The sequence below is a fragment of the Chenopodium quinoa genome, unplaced genomic scaffold (assembly GCF_001683475.1).
Source record: "Chenopodium quinoa cultivar QQ74 unplaced genomic scaffold, ASM168347v1, whole genome shotgun sequence".
Lineage (NCBI taxonomy): Eukaryota > Viridiplantae > Streptophyta > Magnoliopsida > Caryophyllales > Amaranthaceae > Chenopodium > Chenopodium quinoa.
The window spans coordinates 2,666,839-2,682,888 of record NW_018742726.1 but is presented as its reverse complement, the minus strand read 5'-3'; the positions used below and the strand labels follow the sequence as shown (position 1 = coordinate 2,682,888).

The 16,050-nt window shown below is 36.4% G+C and overlaps 2 protein-coding genes across 3 annotated transcripts; one reads left to right on the top strand and one right to left on the bottom strand.

Moving 5' to 3' along the window:
• Positions 1-2,494: 2,494 nt before the first annotated feature.
• Positions 2,495-8,146, top strand: LOC110723330 (protein ACCUMULATION AND REPLICATION OF CHLOROPLASTS 6, chloroplastic-like). Of its 2 annotated transcripts, XM_021902681.1 has the most exons (7): positions 2,498-3,272; positions 3,856-4,086; positions 4,497-4,721; positions 5,070-5,330; positions 6,237-7,206; positions 7,476-7,612; positions 7,707-8,146. In XM_021902681.1, the coding sequence occupies exons 1-7, from the start codon at positions 2,943-2,945 to the stop codon at positions 7,995-7,997; spliced, it is 2,445 nt and encodes an 814-aa protein (XP_021758373.1). In that variant the 5' UTR covers positions 2,498-2,942; the 3' UTR covers positions 7,998-8,146. The 2 variants fall into 2 exon arrangements, with proteins under 2 accessions (XP_021758374.1, XP_021758373.1); XM_021902682.1 differs by lacking the exon at positions 7,707-8,146 and having other exon boundaries at positions 2,495-3,272; positions 6,237-7,202; positions 7,476-7,609.
• Positions 8,147-8,306: 160 nt separating this feature from the next.
• LOC110723332 (kinesin-like protein KIN-7J) lies at positions 8,307-14,796 on the bottom strand. The gene is made up of 12 exons (XM_021902685.1): positions 13,259-14,796; positions 12,922-13,011; positions 12,714-12,814; positions 12,344-12,457; positions 12,169-12,250; positions 12,012-12,079; positions 11,850-11,912; positions 11,628-11,752; positions 11,198-11,534; positions 9,845-11,110; positions 9,176-9,540; positions 8,307-8,934 (listed from the first exon to the last, which is right to left on the bottom strand). The coding sequence occupies exons 1-12, from the start codon at positions 13,473-13,475 to the stop codon at positions 8,610-8,612; spliced, it is 3,153 nt and encodes a 1,050-aa protein (XP_021758377.1). The 5' UTR covers positions 13,476-14,796; the 3' UTR covers positions 8,307-8,609.
• Positions 14,797-16,050: the final 1,254 nt, after the last annotated feature.

Here is a 16,050-nt window from a genome sequence, read left to right as displayed (position 1 = left end):
TGTAACTAATATGCTTTGAAGTATAATCCTCACCCTTTATTATTTATACGTCTATTTTGTCTTATTATTTGATCTAATTAAAATCAATTATTTCTAACACATGTCATTTTTAATTCTTGTTGCAGAAATGATGACTTTTGTGCATGCTCTACTAAGTATCATCGTCAGATTCAATAGCATGAGAAGTATATTAAAAACTTTATAATAATAAATATGTACCCATTTAAGACTTACAAATAAATAGTCGAAAAACTTTGTTATGACTAATAGATTTTTAAGTTTGGTGTATTTAAAGTTAAGTGAAGTTGAGAGTTATTTGTGAATGTAAGTCATATTTGATTTGCAAGAATGCTACAGACTTTTATTTAGAATTTCAACAATGTTATAGACTTTTCGTATTGTTATGTGAAATATTTATACTATTTAGTATACAGTATATTTCCAAATTTGATCAAATCAATATTTTCACAAACTACTACTCCGTATTAAATTAGTAACTTAGCAGTTAGCATGACAAAATGTGTACTCTACCTCTCTCTTTAACTATGATTCGCAATGTTATTAGTTGACAACATGTTTTTTTTGCAAAAGTGTATTCAATTTGATATTAATAATAAATGAAGCACACTACAAAGTAATTTGCATAAATTTGAATTCTTATTAAAATAGTAAGCTTGTGTAAATTCATAGTTTGTACGTATATCATGCAAGAAGATAACTTCCAATGCTTAAACAGATTTTGCATTCAAGAGTGAAGCTTGTTACTACCCTTTTTTTTTTTTTTTTCTCTCTCTCTCTCTCTCTCTCTCTCTCTCTCTCTCTCTTTTCAAAAAGCTTCCAAGACTTCGTTACTAGGTTAGTCATAATCTAAATATGAAAGAAATTATGGACTTGTTATGGTAGAATAATCTATTTGGCTTTTTAAGGTAGCAAATATATCTCTTGCAATAGACCTAAACCCTTAAATTTCAAGTTAACTTTCCTTTTGTTTAAATATCGAACTATGCCGAATAAACAGGCAAGCATCCAACCCTAAAAAAAGCCTAAAAACTTGGACCAACCCGGCTCTTTGATTTGCTCTAAATCTTCGAAAATTAGGCCATATATGATGATAGCGTTTTAGGCAAAAGTTAGTGTACGACAATGCAATTATTTAGGTAGTGAATAGTGGTAGAGGTAGCGTTTTTCAAACGTTAAATGTATTAACGTTTAAAAGTAATGTTTGATAATAAAAATTATAGTCCGTATATGGTTTTTTTTTTTTATTGATTTTTTAAGGGTAATGCTATATGTAACCCTTAGGGCTAAGAATAATTAAGCATTTAATATCTTTCCTTATTTGTTATTAATTAATTTATGACAAAATCACGCACAAATTATTGTAATTTGTATTTTTTTTTTTCCAATTTTAGCTCTTTATATATATATATACTCCTTCCGTTAATTTTTATTTGCAACTTTTGCCATTTTAGTCTGCTAAAAATTATTTGCAACTTTCTATTTTCTTTCCTCTTTTAGTAAAAAAAAAACTAGTCAAATGTCAATTTTACCCTCATTTAAAAAATTAAAACACAATTTACTAACTATAATCAGATTTTATTAATCACTAATTCTCACCCAATTTTCACCCCAACCAACCTAATCTAATTCATCAACTCTTCATCTTCAATTCAAGAAACCCAAAACCATCTTCATTCATCTTCATCTTCCCCCATATTTTCTCTCTCCTCTTTCAATCTCATTATCCCTTTGATTTTTTTACAAATCTTCTTTCTCTCTCTTCAACTTCAACAATTTCGCTGGATTTTTGGGAGTTTGTGGGCGTGGATTTCGTGGGGGTGGTGGTGGGTTTCGTAGAGGTTGAATTCATGGCGTTGTTTGGAGGTGGTGGCCTGGGTTTTTGTGGGTGGTACAGTGGTGATTTCGTGGGGGTGGTGGTGGGTTTCGTAGAGGTCAATTTCGTGGGAATTATTTGGAGGTGGTGGCCTGGGTTTTAGTGGGTGGTACGGGGGTTGTTTGGAGGTGGTGGTGGGTTTCGTAGAGGTCAATTTCGTGGGGTTGTTTGGAGATCGTGGCCTGGGTTTTTGTGGCTGGTACGGGGGTTGTTTGAGGTGGTGGTGGGTTTCGTAGAGGTCGATTTCGTGGGGTTGTTTGGAGGTGGTGGTGGTGAAGGCGGTGTGGGTCGTGGTTTTGGGTTCGAGTTGGGGGTTTAGTTTCTGGTGGGTTGGTTTTCGTGGTTCCGTTGATGGGTTTTGGTGGGTGGTCGTGGATTTGTTTGGTGGGTGGTCGTGGATTTGGGTTTTGGTGGGTAGTCGTAGATTTGGGTTCTGGTGGGTGGGTTTTGGATTTCGTGGGGTTGTTTGGAGGTGGTGGCCTGGGTTTTTGTGGGTGGTACGGTGGTGATTTCGTGAGGGTGGTGGTGCTTTCGTGGGGTTTGTTGCGGTGGTGGTGGTGTTGGCCGGTCTTGGTGGTGACAGTGGGTGGTTAATTAATTATCCAAACATTGTCTCTCCACCTTAATTACATACCCCTATAATACATTAATCACCATTATCAAATTTTGCCTCGTCAACCGTAAAGTTCTCCAAAGTTGCAAATAAAAATTAACGGAGGGAGTATATTTTTTTTAAAAAAAGTATTTCAATATTCTAACAACTAACTTTTGTTGAGCACTAATACTATCAACCAATAATTTGACAACTAACCTTGTACTCTATAACAGTTGACAATTACGCGCTACTCTGATAGATACTCGCTATTCAACCACAAAATTTTACCCACTACCATTAACTATACCAAACAAGCCTCTTCAAAAAAGAAACTCATATCTAGAGAATTGTGGAGTTTTAAAGAAAAGATTTTTGAGAGGGTTTAACAAACAAAAAAACACACATTTAAATACACTACAATCTTTACAATCACAATTCAGCAAACAAACAACAATGGAAGCCCTCACTCATTTGGGCTACAATCTCTGCTACCCCACTCTCCGACCACCTCTCTCCTCTTCTTCTTCTTCTTCTTCTTCTTCAAGAAAAGACTTCCTTCACCGCTCCACCACCGTCACCGCCGCAAGCGCCGCCACAAACTCCGGCGCATCGACGTCATTTCCCGGCAGTAAATGGGCTGACCGCTTACTCTCCGACTTTCAATTCTTGCCCACTTCAATTTCTGATACTTCCACTTCATCTTCTTCTTCTACCCCAACTTCTATTCCTCCTTCTCTCTCTCCTCCTGACCGCAATATCTCCATTCCCCTTAATTTTTATCAGGTATTGTATAAGATTCTCATCTTTGTGTTTGTATTATGAATGAATGTATACCCAGGTTTTTTATTGATGATTTTGTGATTTTGAGTTGAAATTGTGATTACCCATATTGTGTGGATTTATGATTTTGGGGTTATCATGAGATTTACCCAGCTTTGTAATTTTTGATTTTGAGTTGATAATGTGATTTGCCTAACTTTGTGATTCTTAGTTTTGGGTTGAAATTGTGATAATCTACCTTTGTGATTACTAGTTTTGAGTTGAAAATTAAAGAAATTTGAGATTGAATTGAGATTACCCACATTTGCAATTTTTGTTTTTGGGTTGGAATTCAGAATACCCACTTTTTTTTTACTGATTATTTTGGTTGAAATATTTAATTTTTAATTGAAAATGTGCTTAACTAATTATTGTATTGTTCTTATTTTTGAATTGAATATGACAGATTTAGCTCTGCAATTTGCACTTTTTTTTTTTTAATTTTTGACACATTTTTAGAGTGGAATTCTTAATTTTGAGCTGAAATTCAGAATGCCCAACTTCAAATTTTGTACATTTGAACTTTATCATCCTTCTTTCCTTTCAGGTGTTGGGAGCGGAAACCCATTTTCTGGGAGATGGGATAAGGAGAGCTTATGAGGGAAAGGTTTCGAAGCCCCCGCAATATGGGTTCACCCAAGATACTCTTATTGCCCGAAGACAAATCCTTCAAGCTGCTTGTGACACTCTTTCTAACCCCAGTGCTAGAAGAGAATATAATTCAGGCCTTTCTGATTCATTTGAAGAGACTACCCTCTTTGATGTCCCTTTCGACAAGGCAAGTTTTTATTTTTTTTATATATGTGCCCTCATTTTAAATTTTGTAAATTTTTGGTTGTTCTTTTGCTTATTGAAATGGACAGTTAATTGGTAGTACTGTGCTATCTATGTCACGAGCTTCATTAGGTTTCGACTATGTAGAAATGTAGTTAGAAGTGTTGATATGTGGGCAACACTATATTTGGGGAAAGGATATCATATTACACATGGTCTTGGGTAGCTTGAAGATGAAATTTAATGAAAATTCCTCAAAAACACATTGGCTTTTGTAAACTCATTGGCATTTCTCAGTATATTGGGAATCGATAATGGAAAATGTATATGTTACCACATGTTGAAAGAATTTTCATATTAAAGGGCACTACATGTGTGATTATCTCATTTGATTTGTGGGTTTTGGTGCTTTAGGTTCCTGGTGCACTGTGTATTCTGCAAGAGGCCGGGGAGTCCGAACTAGTCCTTAGAATTGGAGATGTGTTGCTGAAAGAGAGACTATCCAAACCCTTCAAGCATGATATTGTGTTAGCAATGGCCCTTGCTTTTGTTGACTTCTCAAGGGATGCAATGTCATTGTCTCCTCCTGATTATGTCTATGGCTGTGAGGCCCTGGAACGTGCTCTAAAACTCTTACAGGTAACAGACTCAGTAATTAGTTGGCTATGATGTAAGAGAATTAAATATTCTTTTTAAGACTCCAAAAATCCCATATTCCATTTGATTATATTTGTAGTGAATGCATAATGAGGCGGCTTGAGGAAGTCACTAAGAATGAAAAGCTAATTCTAGGATTGGGATTATCAATCATAATCTTTTCCTAAGATAGAGTAAATCTGAGTGTTATTCATTTCTCCACTTATAACCTGACTTTGGGTAATAATAAAGCATTGGGCCACTAAATTTTGGATTGGATTGTGTGTTTAATTATAAATACGCCAAAACTTGGAGGCCCTACCTTGGAACTCTGATATTCTTGTTGTGTAGGAGGAAGGTTCAAGTAGTCTTGCACCAGATTTACAAGCACAGATTGATGAGACATTGGAGGAGCTTAAACCTCGTTATGTTTTGGAGCTCTTGGCTTTGCCTCTCACTGATGAATTTCGGAAGAAAAGAGATGAAGGTCTGCACGGTGTGCGCAATATTTTATGGTCTGTTGGAGGAGGTGGTGCTGCAGCTATAGCTGGAGGTTTCACTCGTGAGGATTTCATGAATGAAGCCTTTTTGCATATGACAGCAGCTGAGCAGGTAAGTTCAGCATTTGCCTGTTTTTCACTATGTATTGTGTAAATCATGGCTTTCATATTGTAAATTGTAATTTTTCTTTCTATATTTTTCCTTGGTGCTTATTTTGGAAGTGCAAGTAATAAAGAGATAGGAGAATGGTTTATATGCGAATAATGTTCACTAGACCTTCACAGCAAGAATGTAGAAGGCCAATCAGCTTGGTTTTTTTTTTTTTTTTTTTTTTTTTTTTTTTTTTTTTGGTGTTTAGAGAGCCACAAGGGCAGGTGATTTAAGAAGGGGGCTCATTTGAGGGGGGAGATAAGGAAAATCCCTCAAATGAGTCCCATGAGGTGTGATCCCTAGACCTCAGGGATACAAGGTGGGAGCGATGCCACTACTCCATCACCTCAACCTCAAATATGGACAAGGAGGTTCGAACACCTTTTGATTGGTCCAACCTTTTGATTTTATAGTATAATTGAGGAAGAGAGTTAGGTAAAATCAAGTTCCATGTTGGAACCAAGTTGAAATAGTGGCCGATGCTCTAAAATGCAAGAAATCCAATTGTTTGCAAGAAGGTCAATTAGCTATTGGACTGGTTGCAACAGCTCTTCATTGGTCAAGTCCATATTTTTGACTTTCATAGGTTACCTTTCACCCCCTCCTTTACCCCTACAAGTTTAGCAAAACCTCAGATACATTTTAATAGTTTCAGAAAAATACAGTTGAATACTGTTGGACATTACTTGGATAGAAGAAATTTTGGTTTTGAGAATAAGGGCTGCGCACACATCATTCCCTCTCTGAAGTCAGGACTCCCCACCACTCGACACCCTTGCATGGAATCTTTTCCTGAAATTAGGAGGATGCCCCCTCTCCTCCTCATTCCAATTTAGAAATAAATTTATTTGCTTTCTTTTGTCTCAGGTTGATCTTTTCACTGCCACGCCAAAAAATATTCCAGCTGAAAGCTTTGAAGCTTATGGAGTAGCTCTTGCACTTGTTGCTCAAGCTTTCATTAGCAAGAAGCCTCATCTCATTCAAGATGCTGATGACTTGTTTCGTCAACTTCAGCAAACCAAGTTGGTGCCCATAGGAGATTCCATTCCTTTATATGCTACTCAAGAAAATCGTGAGAAAGATTTTGCATTGGAGAGGGGTCTTTGTTCTCTGTTGGTTGGAGACCTTGATCAGTGTCGGACATGGTTGGGTCTGGACATTGAAAACTCGCCCTTTAGAGATCCATCAGTTGTGGAATTTGTGCTGGAAAATTCAAGGAATGATGAGGATAGTGATATGCTCCCAGGACTCTGTAAACTATTGGAAACCTGGCTCATGGAGGTGGTTTTCACCAGATTTAGGGAGACAAAAGATGTGCAATTCAGACTGGGGGATTATTATGATGATCCTATTGTTCTGAGGTATTTAGAGCGGCTGGAAGGAGGGAGTGGCTCCTCATTAGCTGCTGCTGCAGCAATAGTGAAGATAGGAGCTGGAGCTAGTGCAGTAATCGGTAACGTTACCACTAGTGTCATACAGGCATTGCAGAAGGTGTTTCCTCCTAGTTCTGGAGAAGAACACATAACCCGACAAGAGGATGTTGCGGTTAATGGCTTTGGATATGAGGATGCATTGGCGGAGGTGGGGCTTGGTTTTGATAATACTTCAAATTACGCTGAGTTGGCCAGTAAACATCTTGCTGAAGAATATCATGAACAAGAATTGATTACTGAGAAGATAAAAGATGTAGGTGTGAAGGTTATGTGTGCTGGTGTGGTGATTGGGTTGACGACTTTGGCTGGCATGAAACTCTGGCCTGCTAAAACTGGTTCTGCTATTCTGCCCAAGCATGTTGGCTCAGTAACTTCATCTGTGACTTCTGATGTGTCCAATGTGGGTATGACCTTTTAAAAAACCTCTATTCTTCACCTCATTTGAGTACCTTTAAGGCTTTAATATACTCCATCCATTCTATTATGAGTGCATCATCACAGAATTAATGTCCTACTCATGTTTGTCAAATGACAAAATTACATGTCAGATCTATAGGCTATTACTCTGAATTGTGATAAATGTGGACTGCAATGTCTATTAATTATATAGTCCCAGCATCAGGTTGCGCATATATGCTTATTCTGTAATTACAATTCATTAAAATATTTGCAGGCCTCGCAATGAATGAAAATAGTGAAAAGAAAATACCAAAAATGGATGCAAGACTTGCAGAGGTTCTGGTGAGAAGATGGCAGAGTGTTAAATCGCAGGCTTTGGGACCAAATCATAGCCTTGAGACGTTGCCAGAGGTTAGTCTAAGCCTTCCCTTGTTTTTGTGGATAACACTATTAGAATCATTTAGTAATTATTCTCTAACTACTAACACTAAGGAACAACTATCAGGTTTTGGATGGCAACATGCTTAAAATTTGGTCTGATCGTGCAAAGGAAGTTGCAGAGCGTGGTTGGTTTTGGGAATACTCCCTATTGAATGTGATTATCGATAGTGTGACAGTATCCCTTGATGGTAAACGGGCAACAGTAGAAGCTACTCTTGAAGAGACGGCGAATTTAACTGATGCTACCCAACCTGAGCACAATGATTCTTACAGCAGAACTTACACAACAAGATATGAACTGTCTTATTCTGATTCTGGGTGGAAGATCACTGAAGGTGCTGTCCTCCAATCTTAAATTTCAGTTTATCTGTAAATATCTCTCCTCTTTTGGTTGTCTTTGTACGTATATTTTTGTTGGCAGTACTTGATGATGCTATGTCAATTTGTTGCTAAACCAGCTTGGGTCATTTTCATAGTAAAATTTGCTTCTGGTTGTGACGCAAAGTAATTTGATTTTTCAAACACCATAAAGTTCAACTGTTTGGTTGAAATTTTGTGATCAACTCTTGTCTCCTTTCATGTAGGCCTTTGGAAATTGTATTATCTCACTCTCTTATAGGACCATCAATAAATTATTTTAAGAAAAATTCTCAAAGATTCTACATAAGAATTAATTTTTTGAATTGAAACAATTTATAAATATCGGGGGAAAAAAAAAATATTACCATGGTACCCCAAAATTATAGAGGGGGATAGTGCGTAAGGCAATCCATAAGTTATTTATGAGTCAATTACACATATCTTATGAGGAATAAACACAGAAGTCAGAAGTTAAAGTTGCTGTTTTCCAACACCCGAAAGTTTAACAATCAGAAGGAAAAAAATTAGATTAGTAATGTAATTAATACCAAAGTTTGTTATTGTAAAAGAGTGAGATTATAATCTATACACTTACATGTCAAAAGCATTAGGATACCCTCGACATGCTTGATTTCCAGCTATAAGATCTTCGGTTTATGCTTTTAGTAGTGATACTTGGACCAACAAACATCTCCTTAGGCACTTGACCTTCATCTACGAAACCAACCAGCTTAGCCACAAGTGTTGCACTTTCTCTGATGTGTTGCATGTCTTTGGTGTCTGTCCAAAGGCGGCGAGCTAGTTGCAGTCTCCTCTGCTTGCTGTTCATTGTGATCCCCCACTGCTCGAAGATTGACTCCCTCTCTTGTACTGGAATTTTCTTGTACATTTGCCTCATTAACATCTCCCTTTCTTGATTCAATGCCCTCATGCTGTGTTATGAAATAAAGAGTAGCAAGATTAGGCTTTAAGGGTAATGATGCATTCTAATGTACACAATGCATAACTGATCAAAAGCTGGAAATTTCAACTATACTCATAATACAGATTATAACCAACCGAAAAAATTTGAGTTTTGCAGATAATTTCGTAAAATATCTAAATATAAAATATGGTCTTGGCTTAAAAAAAGGCATTAGTAATTCTTGCTAGTGTACAAGTTATAAGATATACCTTGAAGATGGTGTAGAAACTTCACCATCCACAACAATCTTCTGGCCTTGATCAAACCTGTTTTTGATGAAAGACAGCCTTCGGAGTTCTACCTCTAAGTAAATCTTATCAGATGTATCACCCTTGAACAGCAAGTAAAAATAGGTTCTGTGGACTAATGGTATATGGCAAGCATGCCAAAGTTCAATTATCTTGAACCGTAGACTCTCAAATTCTTCGAACCAGTTTGCTGGGGATTGTGCAGTGCTCATCGCTCCTTCTGACATGGAATCCCTTACCCTCATCACATATGAAGAAACATCTCTTGCACTTTCACTAGATTCACTGTCCTTTGGTTCGTTTTCCTCCTCAACTTTGTTACCATCCTGCAAAAAGCAAGTATATCAATTCCCTTGTGTGTTCATATCTCCCTTTTTTTATGTCCTACATTTTTATCTGTCCACTTGAATATTTTACATCTACCAATAATTTTGCAAATGATGCAATTCCTGAACACTGACTAGTTGAAAAAGATTGGTAAAAGGGACAGTATTTAAAGAACTTCGGTTCACTAATTCATGGAAATGGAAATTCGCAATTGTAAAATTTGGGTGTGAAATTCATGTCCTACCATGTTACTGTGAATCATAACCAAAATCAATGCAAAACAGGACATACTAAATTACTGACCATCTCATATCCCATTTGCTTGCCAGACTCATGTTCGGCATTTCCATTTGTTTCTACAGCAGAGCTGTAAAAGCTGGAAGCATCACTGACATCTGAGTTCTTAGCATCCCGTTCCATTTCGTTCATTATTGCATTCCTTATAGAAGGTATAGGGAGGCCAAATCTCGAAGGCTTTCCATTACCCGTAGGAATGTGATCTGATCCCCGAGGCAAGCCCTTTGGTCTTTCCGAGCTTATCTCTTCACCAAATCCAGCAAATGATAAGTCCCTAGAATGGAGGACTACCTTATCGAAAATGATAGATGAGGCGGGGTTTGATGTAAGAATTGCCTTGCAGCTTCTGCTTCTGCTGAAGCTCGACCCTTTGTTGCTCAATCTCTCTGAGTCGATGGAACAAGGAGAGAAATTTCCCAAGGGATTGTGGTTAACAAGCATGTCAATAGTCCTTTGGAGTTCCTTGATCCTTTTTACCAATTGATCGTGTTCAGAATCACAGTGATGCGACTCCTTTTCTTCATTCTTTTCAGTCACTGGTGCATCATACTCAGCAGCAGAATGTGGTGTCTCATTATCTTCATTCTTTCCAGCTGATATGGCATACTTCTTTTCTTTGACATTAAATCTTTCTTTTTCATTTTCATTTTCTTTCTCCTCTTCACTCTCTATTTCATCATCTGATATCGTATGCTCTCTTTCATGCACATCTTTTACGATACCCTCTTCCTGAATTTCTTTCTCTCGAGGAGAAATCATTACAGGAACTGATGATTCAGAATTCTTGCTAATGCTTCTTTCTTCAACTTCAATACAACGAACCTCCTTGCAGTTATCTTCATCGTCTTCATCGATTCTTCTTCTGATGTTGCCAGTGCTGCCCATTTCCCCCCAGCTTAGTGACAGATCAACAGGAGTGAAATCTAGTGTGGTGTCGTCCAGTGGTTGCAGTGAGGATTCATTTGGCAGAAGGTAAATGTTTTCTAGAAGATCAGACCGTTGAGTGCTAAGGTCAAAATTGTCCTGTTGATCAAGATACTGAAAGGATTCAGAAGTTGCCAGGTCTGCATCAAGACGCCGGTAATCTGATCCGTCAGATATTTCTGATGTATCGTCAAACCATGATAATTTATCCCGTGAATCAATTCTATGATGGTCATATTCATCATCCTGTGGTTTTGAAACCTCCTTTTTGCTTGACTGTAGCAGCTCTTCCACCTTTGTTTGAGCAAGGTCACGTTGTCTACTGAGTTCTTTTATTTCTTTGTCCATCTGTGTTACCCAGATTTTTACAAATATAAGATAAACATATGCAGACATATAAACACAACTTAAATACAATTGAAAATATGTTTACACCTTTTCTATCTGAATTTCTTTCTCTCTCAGAGCAGCTGCAACATCGCCCTTGGAAGAAACCATGGGCATATTCTTCAAATCGCTCTCTAATTTGGCCAATTCTTTCCTTAGCTGCTTCACCAATGCTTTGTCAGACATTACCACATTAACCTGTGCATTGGTGCTAACTTCTTTTGCACAACTTGCAAATAAGAGGGTGTTTCTTGATTGTTCTAGATGACTGTGAGCAGGGCTCATGGTACATATAATGGCAGTTCTTGCATTTCCTCCTAAAGAGTTTTGTAGTATACGTGTTAACTTGGAGTCTCGATAAGGAATGTGCCCATTCTTTCCCTTGCTGTAATCAAGTTATAGTAATGCCTTAAGACTTCACGTTCTTATAAATACTGTAATATTTTTTCCAAGACTTAAATGAGGTTAACAAACAAACCTTAATGTGCGAATAACTTTTCCAAGAGTTAACAAACTTCGATTTATGTGGGAACCTTCTTTCAATCTTGCACCAGTTGCTAATGTCTGAGAAGTACGCTCGCTTCCTGCAAGGTCCACAAAGTTCTGCATGCCAAAATTGTCAAGTTAACAACTACTTTTTCAATTCCTTATACTACTATAAACATAGAGTTAGGAGCAAAGATCAACTAATACTTCATACCACATTTGCGGCAAGAATACTTGAATTTCCACCACCAAATCTACGAGCAGAGCTTTCAATCGTCTACAAAAGTTCCAATTAGGTTATTAGTAAATCATGGCCCAAAATAGTTTCATTTGCGATTGAGCTAATTCAGTTCTTTAATGTAATTGAAGAGCTTACCAGTCTGAGGATTTGATGAGATCTAGAGCTGGCTTCATTCAGAGAAGTCTCTCCCGTCTGTCTTTGAGCTACGAGTAATGAAAACCAAACATCAGTTAGTTTCTGTGACATCAACTAAACACTCTACATTTGTTGTTGACTCTGCACACATCTCTACCTTCACATACAGCAATGAGCTCTAGAAGATGGCTCTTATCTTGGAGAGTTTCTTCGGTTAACTTCTCAACAACTGTACCTCTCTGTTAAACCAAAGTCGACCAGAACATTTAAGGTGGTTTAATTTCTTATGACAAATCTCAAATATGTCTGTAAAGTACTGATCTAATACAAACCTCAGGATCATCCAGAAGTCGGAGAGGATTAGTGTCCGTGCTTAGAAGGTCCCTAACAAGTTCATTATAGATTTCAATGGCTGAGAACTTCAACACAAATTCACGCTCCTTTTGCTGTTACATTGTCCAAAAACACATAATTTTGTTAGAAAATGTCTCAGTGACCGGCTATTACTGGTTCTTAAAATTTTAGATGCACAAATATGTTTTTATTTCTGCCTGTATGTTTTAATTATATCAGAGTGGTATATTCAGCAATCTTGGGGACTTATAAGGGGGCATCTTGGGATAGAGGGAGAATTTAGTGTTATGCATAGCTGTGATGTGCTGAATTCTCATATCACGGCTATAAACTTGGAGTTTCTCATACCTGTTCTATGTAATCATAGATATCTGCTACAGCATAATGTGTAATTCCGTTCATTGTGAAGGTCTTCCCACTGCTTGTTTGTCCATAAGCAAAGACGCTAGCTAGATCAGACAAATCGAAAAAAAGTAAACCTACTTTGAAACAATAACACGGAAATTAAGCACCATAAACACAACCAAATTGTATCAGATTTTAGAACATTACTCACAGTTAATGCCATTGAGAACAGAGAGAGCAATTTCTTTGGCTGCTTCCTCGTAAACTTTCCTTGTAGAGTCGTTATGACCAAATACTCTGTCTGTCAATGTATAGCACAAAAACAGAAGGAAAAACTTCATTCAAAAAATCAATCTAAACATTCTAAACATGAAGGTACATCATCATAATTAATAGCTTTGCTTTCTTGGCTACTTTTCGATATTCAATACACGACAAAACAGCAAAAGAAAGGCAATGTACTTACCAAAACATGCATAAATCCTGCTTATAACAGGTCTAGCAGATATTAATAGCAGAAACTTCAGAGTTTAAGGCGATTTGCTTACCAAAATTATAGGCATTCGGATTCGTAGACCGTTCACCAAGGCCATTCTTGAACAAAATGGTTGTGCTGTTGATGCTCTCCCAATCCGCAAAGTCATTGCTTTGAATTTCCTTTTCATTGAGAGGCCTTAATCTAACTGATACAAATATTTTTTCGTGGCGAGCATCGGACCCTTGTGCATTCCATTGCTGCAGGTCGTGATCCCCACCTGCCACCATCTTTCCACCCTTTGCACCTTCCTTCTTTCAACTCTTTAGCATACGATGATCATAATCTCGGGTTCCCTTGTTGTCGTAATCAGCTTGTTGGAGATAACTTAGACCTTTATTTGGTTGATTGTTTTTGTTATTTTTAGCATACTCTGAAGCCAAAACAATGAAGATGTCAAAAAAAATATTGACTTTGTTTTCTTTGCCAGAATGAAGCATTACAAAGAAAAAATTGAACATGTCAAAAGGAAAAAAAAATTTAAAACTGTAATTTTATATGATGGGAATCCAAATATCCAATCAATCCAGTACATTGCACAGCTGTTTGAATGTTTAGAAAATACAGGTAGATTCCTAGAAAGATTAAAAGATGAAAATCATTTTCAAATGGGATTTTAGAACATGACCTTTTAAACAAAAAAATTGACAAAACTTTAACTTCAAGTTGATAAATTCAACCAAATCTTATTATGCAATGCTTATCTAATGAAATTATCCTATAGAATTTACATGAAAGATTCAGAAATCAACAAAAAAAAAAAAAAAAAAAAATGGCGAAAATTCGAATGCAGTTAATATTTGTTACCCTCCTTGGCTCCTTGAAACAAATGTATAAGGTGAAAAAATTTTGGTTGAAAATGAAATATAGAACCAAAATGTACAACTTTTTTTTCAGGGTAAAAAATTGATAAAACCCCACCAAAAATAAAATATTTACAGCTATAATGTCGTTGATTATTTTACCCCTAAATAAATGTTGTTTATTTGATGAGAACGTGAAGGGAAATAGGAGGAGCAAGAAAGGCGAAAAAATCGGGAGAAGAGTAGTTTTTACAGTTTTTTTTTTTTTTTGGATTTTGTATTTTAAAAGATATAGACTTGTTAACAGAACAAATAACTGTCATTATTCTCACTTTTAGTCAATGAAACAACTAATGTGACCGCTATCACTTGTAAGTTGTAACATGCCCATTTTTTATTTTTTTATTTGTGAGGTTGAAATTGTTAATGGACCAATTCAACCAAAAGTTTAAGCTTCTGAGGTCCAGAAATATGTTTTATACTTTATCATGCCAAGTGTGGATGTAGCATGAGCCCCACCATATCCAGTTTAATATTCTACTTTGAAATGAGGGGTGGATGAGATTCAAACCCGTGACTTTTTAGTCACACTGGCTCTTGATACCATGTTAATGGACTAATTCAACCAAAAGTTTAAACTGATGGTTGAGGGTCAGGAATATGTCTTATATTCTATCAAAAATAAACGGTTGAGCAAGAAAATAGCCTTAATAAAATAAAAATACACCCGAGTCACCGAGTGTAAGATAAATGTTATTCTTTAAAAGAATGTATCATTTGTATAGTGGTGTTGTACATTTGAGTATTTGTCAATGTATATCAAGTTAATGAGTTTGAATTATTCATAGACAAAAGAAAAAGGATGAATAATAAGGGTAATTAGGACCAGTAGTATTGGTTCTCCACTATGGGGAAGGGATCACTAAGCCTACCAATAATAGAATGTTTAATGATATATTATAGGAAAAAGAAAAACAATCCTTGTCAATTTTTTTTTTTGGTTGCAAGATTAGATTTGAAAACATCTTCTATATTACGGAGTAGTTGTTAAGCTCGTGTATTGTCCGAGTTGTATTGTTGTCGTGTTTTTGTTATGTGATTGTACTTTTTAATTGATTTTATTCTGGTAGTTGACACCTAAAGAGATTCATAAATTATGATAGTAAAGTACTATAATCATATTCCAATTGCAACTCTTATTTGTCTAATAACACGATATTCATATCACTATTGTAATTTCTTCATACTTATCCGAAATTCCAAATATATGACGAGTAATGGTCCTTCAAATTTACAAAAAAGAATTAGATTCAAGAATATGATAAATGGATATTATGTTAAAGCATATTTCAAACTTTTTACAATGGTATAGATTAGATTCGCCAACCAAACCAGCCATATATTAGATTAGAATTTTCAAATAGCCATCCATAGCACTGTATTATAAATTTAATATACATAGAGAAATGACATGATATATTCCGGAGCCAAGAACCTAATGTGCGAGTCTTGGATAAGATAGTCTCACACCAATGTTTGTGGTTCGTCTAAAGTTAACTCTAAAAAATACAGTAAAATCATAGACATTCACTGGTTACACAATTTGTTAATGTGAGATAATACAAGACTGAAATAAAGTAGCAACCTTCTTACAATCTCTTGTAAAGTATTGCTTACCATGTTTAATCTCTTATCATGGTAGTAGAAGGGAATTATTTCATTGATTTCGGTATGTCTCTCTATGTACGGGGTGTGAAAGTAAAGCTAATCGAGCGTATAACCAAATTGGATAGCATAGGAAACAAGGTGGTCGATCTCATTCTCATTGATAACTCCATCCAAATCTATATCTGTATAATGAATAGCGTAATCAGCCCTGTAACCAGGAACACGAGCTCCAAGTGCACGAAATGCCTCCTTTAATTCTTCCTTATCAAGGCAGCCGTCACCATTCTTGTCATGAGCCTTGAAAATTCTCCTCAGCTGATCTTCACTCAGACGA